This window comes from Acipenser ruthenus, chromosome 14, assembly GCF_902713425.1.
Source record: "Acipenser ruthenus chromosome 14, fAciRut3.2 maternal haplotype, whole genome shotgun sequence".
Lineage (NCBI taxonomy): Eukaryota > Metazoa > Chordata > Actinopteri > Acipenseriformes > Acipenseridae > Acipenser > Acipenser ruthenus.
In genome coordinates, this window is record NC_081202.1 from 22,099,670 (window position 1) to 22,124,731 (window position 25,062).

The 25,062-nt window shown below is 35.7% G+C and overlaps 2 protein-coding genes across 4 annotated transcripts in view; both read left to right on the forward strand.

The window, feature by feature from the left end:
• LOC117419651 (semaphorin-3C-like) overlaps positions 1 to 13,861 on the forward strand; it is a 46,011-nt gene extending 32,150 nt beyond the window's left edge. The window contains exons 8-18 of one of the 3 annotated variants that reach the window (XM_034032630.3): positions 58 to 200; positions 1,109 to 1,223; positions 1,524 to 1,593; positions 3,521 to 3,665; positions 3,970 to 4,192; positions 6,119 to 6,207; positions 7,361 to 7,402; positions 8,046 to 8,203; positions 10,372 to 10,439; positions 11,487 to 11,617; positions 11,864 to 13,861. In XM_034032630.3, coding sequence (XP_033888521.2) covers positions 58 to 200; positions 1,109 to 1,223; positions 1,524 to 1,593; positions 3,521 to 3,665; positions 3,970 to 4,192; positions 6,119 to 6,207; positions 7,361 to 7,402; positions 8,046 to 8,203; positions 10,372 to 10,439; positions 11,487 to 11,617; positions 11,864 to 12,259 — 1,580 coding nt within the window. In that variant the 3' untranslated portion in view covers positions 12,260 to 13,861. Of the gene's footprint in view, positions 1 to 57; positions 201 to 1,108; positions 1,224 to 1,523; positions 1,594 to 3,520; positions 3,666 to 3,969; positions 4,193 to 6,118; positions 6,208 to 7,360; positions 7,403 to 8,045; positions 8,204 to 8,597; positions 10,440 to 11,486; positions 11,618 to 11,863 lie in introns of those variants that run through there. The other 2 variants (XR_004547288.3, XM_034926214.2) reach the window with 2 other exon arrangements.
• Positions 13,862 to 14,257: 396 nt separating this feature from the next.
• Positions 14,258 to 21,163, forward strand: LOC117420074 (guanine nucleotide-binding protein G(t) subunit alpha-3-like). Its single transcript, XM_058986505.1, is given in 8 exon segments — positions 14,258 to 14,293; positions 17,711 to 17,760; positions 18,466 to 18,651; positions 19,479 to 19,553; positions 19,555 to 19,585; positions 19,970 to 20,074; positions 20,076 to 20,119; positions 20,971 to 21,163. Coding segments are annotated over 8 exon segments (720 nt in total).
• Positions 21,164 to 25,062: the final 3,899 nt, after the last annotated feature.

Below are 25,062 nucleotides of genomic sequence, written 5' to 3' on the forward strand. Positions count from 1 at the left end.
CATTTAAAGAATAATTGAATTTCCACAGTCCAACTATTTTATCTTATTGTTTCCTAGAACCCATTTTTATTGATGCGCAGCTTATCCCGGATGGATCAGACCCCAATGATGCAAAACTCTACTTCTTCTTCAGAGAGAGACTGACAGACAACAATGGAAATACCAAGCACATCCATGCCATGGTTGCTAGAATATGTCCAGTAAGGGTTATGTACGGTTCAGTCGTCTACACTTTAAGTTTAAATAAATGTAATAAATATATGTAATATATATATATATATATATATATATATATATATATATATATATATATATATATATATATTACGCTCACGAAACTAGGATGTAATGATACCATGTCCAAAGGTTTATTGTAAAATGATCAGTATTCATGTTTTCATCTTTATGAAATGACCAATGTAGAATGTACAGCAGAACTTCTGAGTTACGAACCCCTTTGGAATGGAGGCTGTTCGTACGTCTGAAATGTTTGTAACTCTGAAAATCAGTTTTCAGTGATTTTAATAAATATGTACACCTGCTATCTACACATCCTGAATCTGGCAATAATGCAAGGATACAGCTCAGTAATGCAATGCTCATATTGTTATGGTTCTAAAGTCTTTAAAATGATCAATTTAAGTGGCAAAAACACAGATTAAACTTCCAGTAAAACCTGGGTTAACGTAGTGCTTGCTTTTATTTTATTTGAAACAAAATGCATTTGTGCAGCTTCCGCAGTCATTCAGCCTACTTTGGCTTGAAAAAAAAAAACCTTTTTTGTTTAAAACAAAAATGTTGCTAGTAAAATTGCCCGTACTTGCTTCGAAATCTGCCTTACCTTTGTTTGGAAACATTTGTTGGTACAGTAATGTTGCCTTCTTCATGTGGGGTGTTTGGTAGACTGGTCAGTTCTTAAATTTGGTGTTTGTAACTCTGAGGTTCTACTGTATACCTAATTTAAAACAAAAAAGGCTTTAAACAACAGACCTACTGATGATGTATATTAATATATAAATATAAATATATATTAATCTACAGCACTACTAATCACACATTTTTTTTATCAGTTCCTCAATATGTACTTTTTTTGCTCTTTTGGTTGTAGAATGATATTGGTGGTCAGCGTAGCCTAGTGAACAAATGGACAACCTTTTTAAAGGCAAGGCTGGTATGTTCAGTCATGGACGATGATGGCACAGAGACATACTTTGATGAGCTAGGTATGTAAACTGCAAAATGAAGTCCTTACAGTTACAAGTTATAGTACTGCTTTCCCACTTAAAAATCACATTTTGGATGGTATGTCTTTATACTTCAAAAAGGTAAAAGGTATGACTCAATGTAAGTCCACATACAGCAGATATCCAATTTCATGTGATATGTAAGAAAACACAACACAGTACATGTGTACATGAAATGTATATTTGTTGTGTTGGTCAAAGTTCACTCAATGGCATTTAATTAAAAGCATTTAATTTGATTTGTTTCAATAGTAACACATTCATTTTTTTGACTTCCAGAGGATATATTTTTAATGGAAACGGAAAAACCTAAAAACCTCTTGGTTTATGGAATTTTCACATCCTCGAGGTAAGCTTTAGTTGGAAAACAGCAGCTGGTGATTTAATTTGACAGAAAGAATTCACCAAGAAAGCACAATCTGTACCCAACCGTGGCACCTCTTCAAAATAGCAAAGCAATCTTCTACTTTGTTAGTTTAATTGTATTCTTGTTATATGTAGTGCTGGCATAAAGTTGCTTAGCTTGGGGTTTATCCACACATACTGTGGCTTATCCGGCTAACATGTTGAATGTTGGTACTGGAACTTGCCCATGGCTGTTACTGCTGAAGCCCATATATGTGTATTATTATGAGCAACAATAAAGCTTTGTTTTTGTAGCCTTGGCTTATTCAGTAGGGTTTGCCAACTGTCTGGTTTTGGACCGGCCATCTCGTTTTAAGGGAATTTGTACAGTGTCTTGTCAGAACCACTGACCAGACAGCAAAAGTCTGGTTCTTGTGAATCTTGCTTACTTACTGTTCATTGCTGTTTGGTTATTTCCATTTTCGCTGAGCCAGTCCTTTCAACGCACTTTATATTGCACTGTGCAAACGTTTTTTTTTTTTTCTTTTTCTTTTTTACTGTCAGCCTGTTATGTTCGAGAATTACATTAAATGCGTTATTTTGCCATTCATTGCCTAGCGGGATACGATTAAGGAGCATCTATATTAAAAAAAACTCACGCACATCATTTGAAAGTTACTTTACAACAGTACAGAAAAGTTACAAGCATACAAAATGTTAATTAACATAACATTTTTGGGGGCTCCCAAGTGGCCCATCCAATAAAGGCGCTCCGCATGGAGTGCAGGATGCGCTCTATAGCCTGGTCATCACGAGTTCGAGTCCAGGCTATTCCACAGCCGACCGTGGACGGGAGCTTCCAGGGTGCGGTGCTCAATTGGCCGAGCATCGCCCGAGGGGAGGGAGGGCTAGGTCGACCAGGGTGTCGTCGGCTCACCGTGCACAAGCAACCCCTGTAGTCTGGCCAGGTGCCTGTGGGATTGCCTGTAAGCTGCCCAGGACGCTGTAGCTCTGGGTGGCTGCATGGTGAGTCTGCAGTGTGTAAAAAAGCTTTGTGCATATAAAATTTGGGGCAGAATGCTGCTCATACAGATGTCAGCACAATCCTAAAGCAGAACTAAATGTATTGATGTTATCAGTTTATAATGTGAGCTAGCACAACTTGACCCAGCAAATACTCTCCATTCATAATATCCATGAAATACAATTAGTGTTTGGTTCTATATGATATGCAGGGTTTTGCCAAACTAAACACATGGAGCTTCCGAATCCCACACAATCTTATACATACAAAATATATATATATTTTTTTATATGCAACTGGCCAAACCACATACTTCTCTATTCAAATCCTGTGGAATACTAAAAGAGTAAACTCAACAGTAATGGGTAACTAGGGTCAACCAAAAGTCAAACTATTGAGTTCAACTATTTGTTGGCAGGCTTATCATGAGTGTAATTAATCCTTACAGTCTTTAGTAGTTAGGCCATGGTACACACATTGGTCACTGACACAAGGGTGATGTTAGAATTATGTTTCCAAATGCGTAATTTTACATTAATATGAATTTATTTAAATACAAATTGTATAACATATGCAGTTTATTTATCCTAATCGTTGAGGTTTGGTAAAACAGAAAGGCCTAGTTTGAATCTTGTGCTAGTGGCCATTGGCTTACTCAGTGACCTTAAAATGAATATACTCAATGCTTTGTGCTTCTGTCCAGCTCAGCATTTAAAGTTATCATAGCACATACATCACAACACTGTAAATAAACACAAAAAGACATGTGTGCAGTTCTATAGAAGTCCATATATTGGAAAGGGATTAGATTCATACAAAAATGGAGAGAAAGGGATCTGAGTTCTGGAGATCTGTGCTATAGGAATAGAGCTGTTTCTTATACATTTCTTACTTTCTATATACCCAGTTCAGTGTTCAAGGGCTCAGCTGTGTGTGTTTACAATATGGCTGACATTCTGACTGTGTTTAATGGACCATTTGCCCACAAGGATGGCCCTAACCACCAGTGGATTCCATTTCAAGAAAGAATCCCTTACCCAAGACCTGGTACAGTAAGTAATTGTTTGCTGTTTTATAAATGGTGTCCTTTTAGAATGTATAATGTTACTTATAACATTCGATATAAACATGTTACAAATATGTTTATTAATTGTATTATGATCTGTTTTTAGATTCAATTACTTATAATATGTGTAGAAGTGTCTGGTGGTTACCTCTAATCACATTTCTTTCTTTGTAGCACAGTAACATGAAATTAAAGTGTTGTCAATGCGTAGAATAATGAAGATATATAAAATGAGATTTTCTGAAGTCCATACATAATCAATGTCTTTATTTGTTATTAATACACTGTAGTGTCCTGGAGGAGCTTTCACACCAAACATATTGACGACCAAGGACTTCCCAGATGATGTAGTTACCTTTATTAGGAATCACCCCATGATGTACAATCCAATCTATCCCATGTACAAAAGACCAATTGTTTTGAGGACTCATGCAGATTACAAATATACAAAGATAGCTGTGGACCAAGTAAATGCTGCAGATGGAAGATACCACATCTTGTTTCTTGGGACAGGTAGTAAATGTGTATAGTATTTTGTTCATGTGGTGTGTATATATAGGTTTGTCAATTATTTCTCTGTACTTGTTGATTATGCTTTGGATACCACACCTTGAAAATCGAGTGATGCGAACTATTTCACTCAATGTTTTTCCTTCTTATGCAAGTCAAGGTTGTTATAATAGTAGAAAACACTAATGGAGGCTTTGAGTAAATTGTTGATGCTCAAAATGCATCAGAGTAGAAAAATGCAACATGTCTAAGACTTTTGCACAGCAATATATATATATATATATATATATATATATATATATATATATATATATGAAAAAATGTCACTATGCTTCAACTGGAAATATATAGTTGCACTGCCTGTCAGCTTTCATTTGAGACACAATCTTTAAAGATTTACAATACAAGACACCCTTGACTTGGCACACGTTTTCTTCATAGTGCACAGCAACATCATATAGGAGTGAACATGAACATCTGGCAGACAATGCATATGTCCACCTTGCTGCTGAGTTCATGCAACATGAATGTCAGTAACATCAACCCAAGACAGCAATATGCCAAATAAATGAGCCTTTTTATAGCTTGCGAGTTACAAAGTGCAAAATGTTTTGCTTTTTCCATTGCCTCCATCGAGTTCCAGGAACAGCTCAATGACAAGCTAACCCTTTGTCTTGTTATTTTTCCATATGTTGGTAAAGTTATATGGATAGCAAAAACGATACCTATATCAATTGGGATCAAGATGAGTTATGGATCATTTCCAGTTAGTAACTCATGGTACTGCTGGTTCAATTATTTCAAGACCAAACAAAGTGAAAATGTGAATTAAACACTCTAGACAAGAGTTAAGCGAATGGGGTGGTCATTCACATCTGGTGAATATTATTGCTCTTGCGTGTTCAACATTGTTGACTCGATGCCAGTACAGTCTGTCTGTGGGCTGCCATGTGCATTTCTGGGATTTTCTTTCCTTTTCTTTCCTTGGTAGTGATATCATTATAATGTGAAATAATGTATAATGTGATATCTTGTAACAATTGTAAGTCGCCCTGGATAAGGGCATCTGCTAAGAAATAATAAATAAATAATATATACCAGTACCACATATTGATAATCTTTTTTAAATATAAGACCATAGGAATTGAGGAATAGTAGTAACTGAACATTGAACTCAATTTTGTCCACTTTGATAGAAAGGAATCACATCACTTAAAAGTATTCCTATAACTCTATTTTGGGATGATTAACATGTCAAATGAAGGCTGCCCTATATATAAAATAAATAGTATAACCCTGTGATATGCCTCATTTTGTCTGTGCTGCTGTGCTCCTCCACCTCCTCGAGGGGTGGCATCCTATCCTTCCCACCTCTGTTAACAGGAGATAGTACCTGAACTTACAACGGTTTCTTTAGGTAAATCCAGATTAGGACTTGCAATAACTAGTCATTTCAGGGACTGTACAGTTGATGTTATGGATCTCAGTTGCTCCTGAACCCCTGAAAATATAAATTTATTTGGCCCGTTATGAGTCTTTTAAAAATTGAGGAATCATTCTTTTTATTTCAGGGTATATTACTATAACATTTTTAAATGTTGAACATTACTTTTTAAGGATTGTGGTAATTTATTTTGCTTATCTGTTTGGGTAATAGAGGTAGCACTTTATTGAAGTGCCTTCAATATGTCAATTCATTAACTTTTTATAGGGCCCTATTTTGAAGTGCGTAGGCATTTCTGTCTGAAGGAAATAAATCAGTTGTACTGTCTGGGTGAAACACTTCAATTATTAAGTAGTTTCTTGCATGCAACATAATTGTATTCTACTCTGAAAAAAATCCTTTGCCTTTGCACTTGCTTCATAAGACCCATACATTTTTTTTTTTTTTACAAACAGCTCATTAACCAAAGTTCTGTTACATTTCAGATCGAGGAACTGTCCAAAAAGTAATTGTCCTGCCGAGTAACAGATCAAAAAATGAGGCCCTTATCTTGGAGGAGCTGGAAGTGTTTAAGGTTTGGCTTGTTCATCTGAATTCACCATCTTACTATACTGATCAAAGCTTTTATTGGTGAGAATTTGGCAACAGTTCAAGGAATAAATGCAGGTGCCCTATCTTTGGGGCCAGGCTATGTAAATGCCAGCCAAGTGAAGAGCCCAATCAAGACAAATCATGTTACGCCATGTGGAAAGAATTATTGAGTGAGATACAGGTTTATATCTAAATAGCCTTTTAAGGATGTTCTTTAGTATGGTCTCCAGGGGTTAAGGCCATTTCCCATGACCTTAACCCCTGGAGGCCTCTGGCGATGACCTCATCAAGTCCCATTGCTGCAACGTTTCCAGGGCTTCTGGCAAACATACTTTAATAGAGACTGCAATCATTTTTATTGTAAAGTATTCATTTCACATGGGCTGACTGCTTTGCAAAAGTAGCACTTCTTAAAAAGAAAAATATGGGGCTCCCGAGTGGCACATCCAGTAAAGGCACTCCGCGTGGAGTGCAGGATGCGCCCCATAGTCTGGACATTGCCAGTTTGAGTCCAGGTTATTCCATTGCCTACCGTGGATGGGAGCTCCCAGGGGGTGGCACACAATTGGCCGAGTACCGCCCGGGGGTGGGGGGGGCTTAGGTTGGCCAGGGTGTCCTCGGCTCACCGCGCACCAGTGACCCCTGTAGTCGGGCTTGGCGTCTGCGGGCTTGCCTGTAAGCTGCCCAGACCTGCGTTGTCCTCCAACGCTGTAGCTCTGAGGTAGCTGCATGGTGAGTCTGCAGTGTGAAAAGAAGCGATCGGCTGACGGTTGGAGGACAGCATGTGTTTGTCTTCACCGCTCCCGAGTCAGCACAGGGGTGGTAGCGGCGAGCTGACCCTAAAAATAATTGGATATTCTAAATTGGGAGAAAATACAAAAAATAATTGGTGACTACTAAATTTAAAAAAAAAAGAAAAACATTGTACATCATATTATTTTTAATGATTTAATTCTCTATACATTTTATTAGCCAAGTTCATTATTTATTACAGTATGCCTGTTTTATGAATACAGAGCATAATTCAAAGACGACAACAACAAATGTACACATGGACATATATAATACTTATATGTTTTTATTTGTTTGTTTTTAAATTATGGATGGCTGTTTTTTTTTTTTGTTTTTTTTTTCAGAATCATGCTCCAGTAACCTCAATGAAGATTTCTTCCAAAAAGGTAATCCATATAAAGACATTAAGATTTTCTGTCTGTTTGTAATTAAACTAATTGTAACTGGGTTTTAGGAGTGCTGTAGACCTCCATGAACATCTCACCACTAACCCCGACCACTCTTGAACTCTAGTATGTTCAAGAATGTCTGGAGAAACACATTTCTGCACTCTTAATGTTAGTCAGGTTAACAAAGGGAAACACTACCCTGATCTCAGTTCAAAAGATATATGTTTTACTCATATCCCAAAACAGTGATTAGATTGAACACCCTAAAGTAAATAAAAGGTTTTTAGGAAAAAACAGAAAGGCTGTAAAAGACATTAAAAAAAACTAGAGATACATATTACAGTTACCTGAAGGAATGTTTTCTTCTTGTTGTTGAAATGTACTTTGTATATCACTGTTTCTGTTTATTGTCTATTTTCTGGTGACTTCAGTAACAGGGGTAAAACATTGCATCAACTGACATATAGAAATGTGTACTTTTAAACCCCTTGTATTCCTGCTAATCTTTTATTGCATTGTTGTTAACAGCATTCTTCTTAGTCCTGAAAAGCATTGTAAACTCAAATTCACATTTGCATCTGAAGTACATCAATTACATGTGTCATGCCAGGTGACGGCAATATTTGATTGTGTTTTACAGCAACAGCTTTATGTAAGTTCAGAAGAAGGTATTACTCAGGTATCTTTGCACCGATGTCATATCTACGGTGCAGCTTGTGCTGACTGTTGCTTGGCCAGAGACCCTTACTGTGCATGGGATGGCAGATCTTGCTCCAGATTCTACCCCACTGGAAAAAGGTATAGTTGTTAAAAAATGTCTTGGGCACAATATTTCTATCCAGTTGTCATCCCAGTATCTTCAGCAATAAAATTATGAATTATGAAAAAATGTCTTGTGTATTAATTGTAAACAAATAAAGAAATAGTAGAGTTCTGTCATTTTTAAAGCTTGTGTATTGCATGCACCCTGTGCATTGTGTGCATTACTGAGCAGTTTCATGTAACATCTCTTGTATAGCACCCACCCTGTGGCGATCTCTCACCCCTTGTAGAACGTGCAGTGGGGTAAAGCAAAGAATAATAACTAGTTGAATCGATCGTACTCCTAATATTATTATAATGATTCTATACTATCAATGTATTCATTAAGCATAAACTACATACTTGTTCTAAACGTAAATTCACGGGACAGGAGGAAGAGCTGTGTGGAGAAAGAACCTTGGGAATTGAAACAGTAGATAAAGGCTTGTGGCTATAGAAAGGGGACAGGGTTTCCCCTTGGCTCGTGGAGAGCCACCCTCGTGGGAAGCAACCAATATATTCCTCAAGGAGACACGAAAATAGGATTGAGAATCCCAGAGATCTCCCCGGCTTGCAAGGGTCCCTTATGCTGAGGGAGGTTGCCACGGCCGGACTTCCAAGGCTGAGTAGTGATTCCAAAGCGAGAAGTGAGCTTCAGTTCCCTCGCAGGGGAGACTGTAACACTGGAAAAGAGAAAAAGAAATAAACATGCAAAGAGATAAAGGAGAACAATTAGATGTATGAGTCTCCCGAAGTCGATGGAGGAGGCATCAGTATGAAGGGAGAGGTCATGAGGGACGGAAAAGAAGACATCACAGAACACGGATATTTTCGGATAGACCATTCCATTGGAGCAGAATCATACGATAGACAGCTTGTGCGGAGGAATGTCGGATGGAGCGCGTGTATACTGTGAGGACGGGACCCCTGGTGGTTGGTTTCTGCGTTGTGCTGGAAGGGGAGGGGAATGATTTGAATCCCTGATTTGAAAAGCTTTCTCGAGATTGTTGGTCTTTGAGAGTTGGTCAGTATTATAGAGGATAAAAGCCGGAGAGACTGAGACATAAGGGCTGCAACAGCAGTTCAGCAGCGGCAGGTACAGCTGCAGCATCAGATGTAAGAGAGAGAAGGTTGGTTTTGAGTAGATTATTATACTGAAGCTTTTGCTGGGCTGCTTAGCTAGAGAGATGATATCAGCGTCAGAGTTCAGATCCATGCGAGATGGGGACGCTGGTATCCATACATTTTTCATACAGTTTAGTTTGGTAAGTTAAATATTTTGGTTTTAGATAGTGAGATGTTTTGGTCGGTAACCGAAAGTAGCAAATACTTACAGCCCAGTGGTTTTGTTTGATTTATTGTCGAAGTTGTATTAAAGTTTAAAGTGTTGGTCTATACACAAAGCCAAATGAAAAGCCAAAACCAAACGAAAAAGGAGTTTAAATAGGGAGATTAACAGATATTTTGGCAGGACAGAACAGGGCAGGAGCCCTAGTTCCTGCCTGCTGAACCACACATAATACAATAATAGTTTGATAGTAACATCAGCTTTTGCTGACAGCTTCAACAAAAACAGGTGAGTATTTATGTAGGCTGTGACTTACCATACACATGTGAGCTGCACTCGTATATAACATGCATCCTGTGTATAGGATGCCGCAATGCTTCTAAACTTTGTAAAAGTTTGCACGTAATATTCTTATAATTACGGTACGCTCATTTTCCTATTTCTTGTTCTTCCGATGAAGTGTGTCAAATGCACACATTTACAGGAATGTATTTTGTTTTTCTTTGGACTTTGGTTCTGAGTTGAACCAAAATGTGGGGGTGCCACATGTTGCTTTCTTGATATTTCTTTTTTCAATGTTTAGTAGTTTTTGTACTTTTTGGCTTATGAACATTATTGTTTCTAAATGTAGTGCATGTTGTCACAGATAAAGTGCTCTTTCAGTTTATTTTGGTTTTCATTTCTGAAAAAATACAACAAAGTTAAACTACTGTAAGTAATTAAATATTTACTAATTTTCTGACATACACATTATATGGTAATTATATACATTTAAAAAATGAATTAAGGTTTCTTACTGTGTTATATTTCTGCTACCATTACCCAGTGAAAGGAAAGCTAAGAGTTGGTTCAAGAATTCAAATATTTTTTGATTTAGGAGAAGCCGAAGACAGGATATAAGACATGGCAACCCCTTGAATCAATGTAGGGGATTTAATCTCAAAGGTAAGAATATTGTGTATGTGTGTTGCAGGAAACTTCCAAATATTCTGTAATGTTATTTAAGACTTTTTTTAAAAAAATAATCAATACAGAATTTATTCAAAATAAATACTTTTTTCTTTGAGGAATACTAATAAGTAATTCACTGTCACTGGCTTTCAGTTAAACCTACAAGTGTATTACACACAATATGGACAGACATTATGGTTGTCTTCTCCACTACTACTGTATGTAACAGTATGAAATAATGTAATGGTTTTATCCGTGCTACATTGGCACTGGTTGGAAGATGTACAGATTTTATAGGTAGAATTGTTAGGGTTTTGTTATATTAAAATTCTCTTACACATGTCATTCGGCTTCCATTTATATCTTGGTTCTATGTTTATTTTATCATTGAAACATATTTTTTAAAAAGTTTAGTTTCACTAATATTCATTGACACATAACCTACTTTTGAAGACCAGTATATGTCATTGATAATTAAATCACTCTCCTTTATCACCTGAATGTGTTATGGCTATGATAGTGCTTATGATCATAAGTTGTTGTATTGTCTATACAACTGTTCAATGGCTATTTCTATGTGATAAAATAAACTGCAAGCAATACCCTATTGAATACAATAGTTCTTGGAAACTTTATATCTGAAATTCCCAGATTGGATGTAGTTTTTCTGTTTTTGTTTGCACTTGATTGGGTCCTTTGTGTGTTCTTTATAAGTTTAATGGTTGCAGTTTACAACAGCTATTTTGAAACATTTTTTATAAGTGTTATTGTTGATGATCCACACAAAGTTCTAGCTACATAGTGAGCTTGTTCCTATCTGTAATATAATGCTATATGGAGTCCTGTCATGAGGTCACTGCTTTAATGTCCAATGGGACTGCCTGTGAGTGACAAGTAAAGAAAAGTCTCTGTTAGGATTGTGATTCAGACATGTGAGGGAACATGAACTAAAAATTGGATAATAGTATGTGTCTACTACCAATCTGTATAAATTGACCATTGCTGTAATGGGTGATTAGTTCCTTAACATATGTGTTTTAGCATACAGAAATGCAGCAGAGATGGATCAGTATGGAGTGAGGAACAATACTGCTTTTCTGGAGTGCTCACCAAAGTCTCCACAAGCAACGGTTAAGTGGCTGATACAGAGGCAAAATGACAGGAGAAAAGAGGTGAATTGTTGGTACTTTTTAAAAACGGAAAGAAGGGTAGGCATGCCCTTATTAAAATGTAATCCTAGTTTAAGTTTCATTTGAGTAATGAGAATAGCATCATGCCCCTATTATAGCTGATAAAACACATGGAGCAAATTACATTTGGTATTTTTCTGTCCAGTTTTTGCACATAACATTTTTTTTTTCATCAGCTTTCACAGTGGTTTCCATGTTTTAAATTATGTATATCTTCTCTCTCCCAAGGTGAAGTTAAATGAGAGAATCATATCAACAGAACATGGGCTCCTTTTTAGATCAGTCCAGGATACAGACCAAGGCCTTTACTATTGCCTGGCTACTGAGAATAGTTTCAAACAAACTGTTGCCAAAATAAACCTCAAGGTATTAAGCAGTGAGCTGGTGTCCTCCCTGACTGACAAAAGGTCTCCGTGGTCCTGGGCCAGTTCTGTGAGTGGCATGCAGCTCAACCCCAAGGACTTTATGGGAATGTTCAGCCATACCGAGATGCAGGCAATCAACCACTACTGCAAGGAGAACAGTCAACGGGGGCAGCCTAGCAACCAGAAGCTGGGGGAGGACCTCACAAAACTCAAGCCTCTCATTGATGGCAGGAAAAGTAGAAACAGGAGGAACAAGTAGCCTGGGTCTTTCATTGGGAAATTTGGGTGTCATAGTTGTGAGTCTGGGCATAAGGAGACCAATTTTGAAAGAAAAATCTAGAAATAAGCATTAAAACTCAAGTAGTCTTATGTGTCATACATTGTCCAGATTACTGTAAATTAAGATCCAAAAATGTACACGTAGACAGTTTGTTTGGCAATTGAAAGAGGCAGTGTTTTTTTTTTTTTTTTTTTTTCCATTACTGCATCCAATATGTTTACCACAGAAATCTGTCCAGTGCATCTGGTGGATGGCAGGGAATGGGTTTCTTTTAACAGGGCCCTTACCTGCCCCAACAAAATCTAGTTTTAAAAATACATGTACATGGGGGGCAGATTATGTAAAAGAAACAGACAGGTTTATTTAGCCAAAAGTGAGGCTGCAGCACATAGATTTCAAATTTAAAAAACTGTTAGTGAAATAAGAGGTAGCTAGAGTGATTCCTCTTTGTGTGTCAGAAGTGGTGGTTGTATTTTAGTTACATTACAGTATGTATGTATGTCTTGTAAAATAAAATAAACAACAAACTTTCAGCAGCAAATGAACAACATTTTCAGTGCTGCATTTTAATTGTTTACATATGTGCTGTAATATATTTTTTTACAGCATTTTAAGTAGGCATTATGCTGTCCTGTTTAAACATAGTGGCATTTGAGAATGTGTTTGTTTTATCAATTTTATTAATAAATACTCAGCATGATAACCTGAAAATCCATTCTACTTATAAGATACACAATGACAAGCATTTGTTTGAGGTGACACCTCAACTTTAATGATCTAAACAAAGCTGTCGCTTTCCTCTGTATCAGTATTTTATTGTATTCAGTGATGTTAATACCCCAGCAGGATTAATACAGAGTTAAAGATGATTGGTCTACTGCAGTTTAGATCATTAAAATAGATGTCACTTTTGGTCTGGTATACACACAGAAATGATTGTACTGACAGATATACAGTAATTTATACAGGTGTAAATACCAAGATATCACTTTGTTGTAAATGCATGTAACTTCATTTTGGCTCTATGATGTACCTGATCATGTCAATGTATTGAGAAACCTGCACAAAATAAGTGTATTGATTTAATTTGCTCCAGTGGCTACTTTTTAAAAATTGTGTTTTAGTACAAACAGTTGTATTAGTGTACTGTACATGTTGTTTGTAGATTATTTAAAGTATTCCTGTTTTAAAGGTAATGACTATACTGTATATAATTTCAGTACATGTTATTATACGTTGCTAGACTTAACTGCCAAAAGGCAGTGAAATACCATTTTGAAATTTGTCAAGAAAGTGCCTGTTTTATTTTTCATTATTTTGTAGGTTATATGGTTTGCATCCAGTGCTTAATAGTTTATCAGATACATGTGCTTGCAACTGAAGACTTGTTAAAATGTATTTATGTTTGGATTGTGTTTATCATGATGAAACTGCCTTCACAGTGAATCTTCATAGTCAGTGTTGTCTTTTGCAATTATTTTGCATCCTAGTATTTTTATTTAAATGTTAAATATCATTGCCATAAGGAATACAATTGTTTTAAAAAGTATCGGTGTTATATATATATATATATATATATATATATATATATATATATATATATATATATATATATGAAATGTTAATTATTATTGTTGTTACACTTGTTGTTTAGTAAATATATACATATATATAATACAGTGTCACAGATGGCTTGAGTGGTGTGTGTGGATGGTGACGTCAGGTTCAGGAAGCAACACAGACAAGCAGTACTGAGGTTGAAGTTGAGACGCAATACATTTGAATAAATCAAGAAAAAAACTGAAATATGGTTGGTTTCCCAGTAAAAAGAGAAATATCACATGATTTCTCAAACACCAGGAACTTAAGGGACAAGACAGCAAGCTAGATTGCCATGGAGAAACAGAAACATCATAAAATGAAGAGATGGGTTAAGAATACTATGAAAATGACATTTGTAGATATACTGTATGGAGTATGTCGCCTCCTGCTGTCATGTACTTCATCCACTCTGTAAGTGTACAAGTTTTCTCCTTGTACACTTTACCATCTAGTTGGCATTAAAAGTACCTGTTCTAAGTACCTCTACCTTGTGGTTAATGCAGTTCATAATATAGTGTATATCATAGAGAAACTGAACATATATAGTATAGTAGATGTGGGTTTCAGCAGAAATATGTGTCTCTCAGTGAAATAGTATCCTTGTTATGAGGTGGAATCATGTCTCCAAAAATGTTGACCAAAATACCACAAACTGTAAGATCCTGCTCTATATCCTCAAAAATATGTATTTTGGAAAGTAGATTCTGATTACCTGAGACTAGAGTTCTATTTTCTTTAGTCACTAGGAAACATTTTTTCAATGTTTTCTCATTGCCACACATAGTCATTACAGTTTTAATTTTTTTTTTTTTTTTGGTGAGAAAGGAAAAAGTTACACAAAAAAATAAAAATGTGTATATATATATATATATATATATATATATATATATATATATATATATATATATATATATATAAAGAAACAAAATAAAATCCTCAATACTGTAGTGTGTTAGGGGTTTGGTGTTTATAGTTAGGCACATGGAAAGTGCGGCTGTAGCTAGTTCTCAACTGGGGACTGTTTTTTTTTTAAGGCTTTGTTGGTGTCGGAATTTCTTTTAATGGGTTGTTGTGCTTTCACTTAGGCTGAGCGTTTGGGTTGTTTAGTGAAATGACGGATAGGATTGGGTAGGAGTCGTGTCCGTCACTGACATTAGGGGTAGGTCAGGCTTTGTATAAATACTAGATACTATATAAGAGCCTAGATGGACAACTCCACCACGCCATAGAAAGCTATAGTTGAAAAAGATAGGAGATTCTGCTGTGTAAAAAATCAGCAATGTAACTTTCTCAGCCTTTTGGGAAATGCCATTTTTTTCCCGTCACATGGTATTCTGTGACATAGTTGCAGCTTTATGATTACGTTTATATTATATTTGTATTCATGTTTTTCTCATTAAAAACAGAATTCACACCGATTATTAATAAAATATTATTATTACCTACCTGAAAATGAAAAACATGCTTACTCTTAATATTATATTGGTCAGGGGCAGCATTCACACTCATTTTACAAAATAAATACCAAAAAGATTGTAAAATATAACATTTGTTTCAAGGTAATACTTGCATTTTGGGTTTCCTTTGACTGTAACGCATGACTGGGAATTTGAATGACATTTAAAAGGGTATATAGGACTTTCTGGTATACGGAGCAGAATGCTATTCCACCAATGTACCCTGAATGTTTGATGACCTACAAGGCTGAGTTAGATGAAAACTGTGCAGTGTAAAATTGACTTCCTTCACATTAACAGCAATTGTAATCAATTGCAGACATGTGTAGACATATTTAACCCTTGATTGGTACTGTACTTAATTTTGCAAAATACCCATTAGTAAAAATATAGATGGGTAACAGAAGATTGTTTTTGGAGTGGATTATTCTCACAATACAGTTGTTGAAAGTGACAGAACACTATTTGACCTTTTCAGCACTCAAATCTGAAAATAGAATCTGCAATGAACTGATGTTAATTTTTAGAAAATCTTGTTTTAAGTATCTGACTTTAGTCAGACTTGTCAGTATTGGTTACATTTCAGATTTATACTTGTTTTATTGCAACATTTCAATAGGTAAATTGAATTTTATTTCAACACATTCTAGGACCTCCCCAGTACAAATAGTGGGGACATACTGACATGAAGAAATGAATGAAGAAAACATAATGAGTGAGAGGAACTGCAGATGGAAAATCCTTAATTTGTTCTATCAAGAAACTCAGTTATCGGTCATCTCCTTAGATTGGTCATATTTTTCTGCAAAATAAATCTTAAATACTAATCATTGAGCCAAGAAATCAACTGTAATGCCAGGGATGTTACATTATGGTGAACTGTTCTTTATTGTGCACAATGCTATATCAATAGAAATGAAGTAACTGTGTGTTATATTAGATTTAACGTGTTGCTACGGATACAAAGTCCTAATGGAGCACTCACTCTAATGTGCCTTAAAGAGAGTTCTTGCTTTTTGGATTGAGGACCTGTGAGTTTAAGGAGCTAGGATTCGTTTAGGATTTTGATCAAGGTCAGCTTTATTGTTTCTAGAAGCTCCATACTAGAAATCAAGGCCCCTTTGTGTTCCTCTGCAGTAACATCATCAGCATTGGCTGTCTGTTGATTAAACAGAAAACGTAGTTCAAAAAGATAAGAGTACAAGTTGAGTTATCTTATCATGAGATTCAATTTAGCTCCTTAAATGTGGAAAATATTCTGAACGCCAGCATTCAACATTATTGTTGAATGCTTGTAACTTGTGTGACTCATTAGATCTGTGGACAAAAAAAAAACATGTTATTGTGTTCTCTTTTTTTTGTTTTTTTTATGTGAACATATGGAGTCTGCTTATCATTAAGCCAAACGAGTGGAAAAAGAATATGTTCCTTAATGTTTGACAACACTCTGAAAAGCAATACAGGAATATTCATTGAGCAACATATTTTTTTAGCTCTTACCATTTTAATAAAGTTTTTCCTGATATTGATTGTTTTTTTCTTAATTGATACTTTATAAATACAATTTTAATTGTTATGAAAACAGGAATTATTAAAATCAGTTTTCTGAAGGGTGCAGGACTTTACAGAGGGTGGACCAATTTATCAGAAAAAAAAGAGGACTAGAATCAGAAAACTCAGACTGTGAATTTTTACTCACTTTTAACAATGGTTTTTCTCTTTAAACTTAAATTTAATGCTGTTTTGCTCAGTTACGTTTGTGTAAATTTGCCAAAATGTATCAGATGAAATAGAATTATACAGAAACCTACTCTATTTGCTTTGGAGGTTGAAAAAAAAAAAAAAATCACCAGAATTTCATGTATTCAGTCATGAAATTTAAATCATCCACATTGCGGATTCTCCGTACTGAACGTTATATTATTCCTTTTGACCACAATGGAAGTTGTGATTGTTATGCCACCAAAGATGTATGTTTTATTATTTTATAGGTCTTAAATTTCGCCACAGAATATTTGTTTATTCAATAGCAAATAAACATTTGCAGAGAGCCTAAGCAGTGGACAATGTTTTGAATTTATTGCAATGTTTAGTCTGTTATATACAACTTCCAAGATTTCATTTTTTATATGCAAATAAATAAGATGTGACATGTTAAATATGACATGTTATAACTAGTGTATCTTACAAGCTTTTTTTTATTGATAAATAAAACTGACCCATTACAATGCCATCCATTTTTGTTCAAGACTACATACTCTGTAGAAACAAATGATTGTTTTATATATAGAAAGACTTCTTTTCATAATGGTTGATTCTTTGGAAGAGGGTGCTATGAGCCAAGGGCTAGCAGAGGTAATAAAGCATTCAGACTTGCTTTGAAAGGGCCTCTGAATATCAACTATGTGACTCTGTTTCATAGTAAGTGAGTGTTGGCTGGAATGTATTATCCTTATTTTCCTCAATTCAATATGGAAAAAATGTATAGGTATTGATTGGGATCAACTTAAAGCATTTAAAAAACCACATGCATTTAAATATAACTGACCAACCTACAGTATGAGTGTGACAGATCAGCCGATGGACAGGCAGGTGAAAATCGTACTTTTAAGCACTTTTTAAGCATTTTATTGTTTTTGACAAATATAACTAAAATAAACACTAAAGCAAAGACAAATAAGCACATTGCCTCTGTTTGTGGTACTTTACACAGCGTCACCTATCGGCACAACGCTGCTAGTCCTCTCTCTCCTACTGACCTTCTGCAGCCTAACCTTATATCCACCTGGGGGATTGATTCATCCTCAATTGATTAGTAACTGTGCCTCCATTCCAGCCATATTCCCACATGGCTGGAATAGAGGGAGCCAGAGACCATTTTCCCTGCACAGATAGGGAATTTTAACCTTGGTGTATCCCTGCCGAATTACACAAAATATGAACTAATAATGTGACAATGGAACCTCACCCTGCAACAATGAGCTAAACCAAATTTAAAAAATACAGGTTTTATGTTGGACTATGCCACATTTTTATTGGGCTTTTTAATTTCTGTTTTATAATGGATACAACTGTAAACATGTAATATAACGTTATAGATAATATTATTGTTGTGAACTTCTTCAGTTACTTCAATGATTTTGAGAGAGTCGCTGCCCCTGGGTATCTTCCCAATGAACAAGATATCCTTCAGTCGAGAGTGAAAACAACAGGAATCATAGAAACTCAATTTTCTTTCAAGGACTTGAGCTTCAGGTATTTTTGCACCAGAGGTTGTGAGACCCTTTAAATCTATATTTTACTGGTTGGGCAGTTCCACTGTTTATTATCTTTCCTGGCCATCTGAAAAGCATGTTCTTAAGCCAATACAAAAATTGCATTAGCTGCAGCCTTTTTCTGTAGTACAAAACCTTTTTGTCTCAAACATGTGAGATACTCTGCCATGTCCACATGCATTTCCTGTAGTGCTTTTCTTTATAAACAGTAACTGTAGCCTTACATTGAAGACACTGAGCTTTATAAATAGCAGATTTAAATGACAGTCTGTCTTTATCACTGCTTGTAAATATTTGTGGTCATTATTACCTGGCTAGGATTCTCATTTATCTGTACTTTGCCTCCTGATTAAAAGGGATTTGTATTTGTATCTGTTTATGATCCCGTGACATGTGTTCTTAATTATCGTGTATTAATGTTGCAGCACTCATCATGGATATTTGGCATGTTCAATAAAATCACCATAATAGTGGAACAGTCTCTGAGTAAGCCTGACCAAGATTTGATAACGTGGCTAATACAAAATTACCACTCAATCAATCACTTTATTTTGTATACCACCTTTCATGCCAAGGCATCCCAAAGCGCTTCACATTACAAATAAATATACTATACAATAATATAATATAATATAATATAATATAATATAATATAATATAATATCAAAAAACATCCAAAAACAAATGGGAGAAGAAAATAAAAGGAGCACACTGTGTATTCTTGCTGTATTAGATGATCATTTTGGATGACCCCTTAGCAACAGGGCTTTGCAATGGCTGTCTGAGTGTGTGTTTGGGGTTGTGATGCAGAAAATCATTGTGGTACTCCATAACCAGCTATTACTGCATGTTCCTCTGATGTAGGAGGACAGGGCGGAAGAAGTGGCTCCATTGTTTTGAAGGAGTGACCTGTATTGTCTTCTGTGCAGCCATGAGTGCCTGACATGGTCCTAGTCGAAGATGAAGAAGTGGTGGGTAAAAAAGTAAACGCTTTTTGTCATGGCTTTTGGCCATGCATGGTTATGCAGTAACTTCTGCTTTTCTTTGTCCTCCTCACATTAAACACTCATTAATGAATAAAGTACATATCACATTTTGTACTGAAAGCTGACCTTTCAGGTGTCATATATTAGAGTACAGAGTACTGTACTTCCTAACTGGCTTTGAAGCATGTTGTTTGCAAGCCCAACAGTGCCACCTAGTGCTCATGGAAAGCACACTTGAGACAAGCATGGCACCTTAACTACCAGCCGATCTAAAAGAGGGCTCTATACTGGCATATACAGAAAAAATGTATTAATCACGTCTGCTTGTTTGAACTGAAGTACCTGTATTATGTTTGTGTTTTTTTACAGAACAGAATGCATGAGAGTCTTCACCTGTTTAAGAGTATTTGCTTTGCTACCACCTCAATTGTTCTCTTCCTTAATAAGCAAGATCTCTTTGAGGATAAAGTGACCATATGCCAGAAGTGACCATCTGAGTATATGCTTTCCAGAATATGATGATTAGTATAGTCTACATTAAAGGGCACCGCACATTGTTCATTAGTACTTATAAAGGTGCTTTGGCAAATTAAAGAGGTTTTCATAACAGTGTCTCTCCATCCGGCAGTCATCTCAATTTGTGGCTATGTGTCTTTGCCAGCTGCCGAACACATAGCCACAAGCCTTTTTACAGTCATCTTTTATTTCTTTTAATATTTTTGTACAAAATGAAAACCTAAAAATCATGTCATTTGTATTTATTTATTTATTTATTTGATATTATACAAAACTAAAAAGAAACACGTTGGTGTTTCCTTTTTGAAAAGGGGTGCAGAATGTGTTGTGTTACTCTCCATCCCCAATATACAGAAGCTCATTTCATTCTCTATCTTTCTATTTAACATACATGGACATAAGGTACAACCCAACTACTTCCATTTCTAGAAGGCTGAAGGAACAGTCAGCAACAAATTTCATTGTTGATGTTTGCTGGGTAAAGAAATGAGTTTGTTTTGGAATGGAAGAATATACATTTTAGTGAACATTTGTTAATGCTGCCTTATATCTTCAGGTGAGTTGTACAGAAATGGAGTGACTCATACACATTACTATATATTGTTACTCTGAAATAGGAAATTGTTTTCCCTTTATTTTGCTAAATACAGTACAATTTGAAAACATAAGTAGCTCCTGATGTATTTAAAATGTTAAAATGGCATTTGTTTATGGTTTAATACTCACTGTGACAAAACATGAACAGGTACCTGTAGGAAAATGTTTTATAGGGCTGTTCATGGCTTACACTATTTTTAATCATTATCAGGACACGGTATATGTCCTTAACACTTTTCATCTTCATCCCTCCTATTAGGCCCAAACACATTTCAACATGCTGCCAACTACATCAAGAATCAATATCTAGAACTCGACAGGAAGAAAGATGTGAAAGAAATTTATTCCCACATCAACAGTGTTACAGACACTCAAAATGTCAAGTTTGTGTTTGACGCTGTGACAGACATCATTATCATAGAAAACCTTAAAGACCGTGGCCTCTTCTGAACCCAGTGTGTGTTGCTGTGTAAGGCCCCCTGCAGGAAACTGACTCACAGCAGAACATATAATAGCCTTGGACCACCCAAAAAAATAGCAAGAACACCACAGTGAAAGGCTAGGAAAACAGAATCATATTCGTACAAACTTTAGTGATCAAATTTAAATTCTTATTTGGATTCTTTTTTTGTACAAAACCTATACATTGAAGTAAAAACTAAATTCAAAAAGAATATATGTACGTAAAAAAGCATGCTAAAGAATATATATGTTTATTTTGTTAACAGTACTGTAAAGATCACAAAGATTAGTAGAGAATCTTGTTAAAAAGCAGGATCTGAAAGCAATCCTGACAGGACATATTAATAAAATATGAACCTTTTATGTCTTATGCAGGCTAACTTTATTGTACACAAACAATCAAAAACGTATAATAATAATATCCCATCATTTGTTTGTGTGAGTTGTGTTTATCGTTAGTTTTAACTGTACTATGACAAAGGCAGTTAATATAATATTGTATCAGGGTAATTTACTGACAATATTTAATCTTTGCACTGGGTGGTGCAATGTTCATGGCATTTTATCTATAAGGTTAAAACATAAAATCTGTTAGCAGTTCTGTATTTTAATTCCTAATGGATTTCCACTTTTTATTATTATTTATTTCTTAGCAGACACCCTTATCCAGGGCAACTTACAATTGTTACAAGATGTCATATTGTACAGATATCACATTATTTTTTACATACACTTACCCATTTATACAGTTGGGTTTTTACTAGAGCAATCTAGGTAAAGTACTTTGTTCAAGGGTACAGCAGCAGTGTCGCCCACCTGGGATTGAACCCACAACCCTCCAGTCAAGAGTCCAGAGCCCTAACCACTACTCCACACTGCTCTGTATTACATTTAATTGTGATTTGTTCTGGGTTTTGCAGATCAGACATGCAAAGCAATTTGACGTGGAGTAGCTGAGCTATATCCTGTTATTTTTACACAACTAGGTGCAGATGAAAGCTATTGACTGCTTTTTTCAATGTTTTTCACCCCAAAAGCATTGTCGCAAACCACAAATGTATGTATGTTGACTGTCATTGGAGGCTGTTTCAGTCTCTGCATCTCTGGCAGTACTATAAAGGGTTAAGTATTATTCAGTACCATCACTCTTTTGTGAATGCAGAGCTGTCACATGCTGAGGTTTTATTCATTTGCATCTCTGCTGTGAGGATGTGCACAGAGGCTGCGGCTATTGGGATTAACATGAACTCCCCAGTAGGACTCTCCTAGGCTGCTAATTAATTTCTCCTGTATCTACAACATCAGTTTGCCAAGTTCAGGCAACACAGATCAGCAAACATCTCTACTCTAGAGGGACATGTCAGCAAACAACAGCACTAATTGGGGCTTTTGTTTTATATAACTCTATGTTTTTTTTTTCTTCAATAATAAATGTCTAAAGAGTGTTTGGATTTAGAAGGCACCACAAAACTTTAAGAGGAAATATGAGTGGCTAAATTTGTCACCTTTCATCTTTTCTGTGTAGTCTTTATTCCTATGTTACAGGACTTTAATAATTAAACCAACCTGGCACTCTCTACAGTGTAAATAGAAGGCCCGCCTCAGAAGATACTGTGTGGAGGTTTTGAACTGTCTTAGGAAATCATTATGACACAGAGCAGTGGGGCTGCACAGTACCGATGGATTACAGATCAAAAAGCAATAACTAGATGACTGAGAGCACAAAAAAAATGTTTTCCTTAACAATGTGCAATCATATATTATGGTAAAAATACAATAGCTGGCCACTTTATTAGAACCTGTACCTAATATTGTTTGACCTGATCACAGCCTTGACACTTGTTGGCATCGACTCTGCAAGGTGCTGGAAGATGTCTAAAAGGATGTCAATCCTTGAATATTACTGGCGTAGAGATGTAGACAGAGGACTGTGATGACAAATTTGAAATGAATCTTAAACATGCTCACTTTGATAGATGGGATTGTGGGAAGCCTGAAGTGTATATCATGCTCCTCAAACCATTCACGATGGCACGGTGGGTGAGTGCATTATCATCTTGAAAGCAGCTATCGTCATCAAAGTGCAAGTGCAGCGTTGCTGTAAGGATTTGATCCGCAACTTTGCTTAAGTAAACTACAGCATTTGTTGGAAAATTCCTAATGGGACACCACTTATAACACTAGATCACACACTTGGTGTTAACATAAGATATTGTTTGGATCACACTGCTATTAACATATTGCCAAAGGAGGCGGGTAAATCCAGCTGGGTTGTTTTCATTATTTGCTATTGGGGAAACCCATAGTACTGCATCAGAAAGATACATGATGTTTTGAAAGTATCTTAATTTGTTAAATGATTCAGTTTAAAGGCTTCTAACAATGCAACAAAAGTACGCAATTGCGAAACTAACCATTAATAAGGCAATAGACCAATAGTTTTCATACAAACAAGTGGATCGTAGAACCTACATTCTATTGTCTGAAAAATGTGCTAAAAGATATTAAGAACAATATTAGGAAATATAATGAACTAATAAGTGGTCTTGTTAAAATACTTTATGCATACCAGTAGTAGAATTTATTTATTTTATTTATTCAAAATTAACTGAACCATGATTCCTTCACAAGATCTGCCATACTAGAAGTAATTGCATAAAAAAACACCATTGTAGTAAAACATGAAAATCACATACTGTTAAATTTATTGGCAAGCCGCAATAAATTGTTTTTTATATTTGTTTTTTGAGATGATTTCTAAATAATGTGTGAAAATGTAAAGGGCAGCGCTGTGTGATGCACTGTCGTCACAGATCCTAAGCCCTGCTGGGAGAAAACTATAAATGGAGGTAAAAAACTATAAATGCCACTAGAACTAGCCAGTTTTGTAGATAGATGTGTATGTGGGCGTCTTTTCACACACAGTCTCCACCTAACACCTAACATAATTAGACTGGTGATTTAACAACATCCAGAAGGTTTGAAAAACATGCTGAATAGAAAAAAAAACTAGTATAGTTCAAATGAATCCCCTATAATATGTATAGAATAAATCATTTTAACTGTGAAATTATCTTTATTTATTTATTTGTGGCTTTACTAAATGAGCCAGTTGGCAGCTCACTGAAACTTGTTTGTTTGCAAAACAAATCGTTGCAAATATTAGAGTTTTACTGCAGTATAACATCTTTACAGAATTGCTCTGTAAGGATTAATTAATTAATTAACTATGGAGATTTCCTTTAAAAATAGATTTTTATCCCTACAAAGCTTTTTTTGTATAAATCTTTGTTAAGATAGATGTAGAGGACTTATTCAGCAAACACCTTTCTAATTACCACCGAGAACAACATAGATCTACTCTGGGCTTTTCAATTAAACACAGCTCTCAATGGTTACAGCCCAAGGGGACGTAAAGTACCAATGTCTCTGCCTGCCTTAGTAAAAGAAAATCTTTTTACATGTTCAGCTTGTCATTCTCATTCCCAGTGGTTTCTAGGCATTCCACCTATTTTGTAAAGAGGTTTAACTTGAAATTGTCCCCAGAGTCAAAACAGTTCTGCTCTCTGTCTTCTGAGGAATATCCTGGGAAGAATAATGATGTGAGATGACGGAAAGGATGAGTAAATTGGTATTCTGGCTGTCTTCCCAGTTTCAGTGCTGCTTGTTTTGTCTCATTTATTATTACCATATTCCTTCGAATTTAAAATGCAGTTTTTCTCCCAATTTGTGAACTGTGTTATTGCTTGGCATGTTGAAAAATACAGAGATCTGTCTAAGCTGGTACTGTTTGTTAGAAACACTGACATTGTAAAAGCAAGTTCACTTTGAATTCCCCAGGAAGCTAATGATGCTTCTTTGAAAAGGGCTGCCTGTATATCATGGAT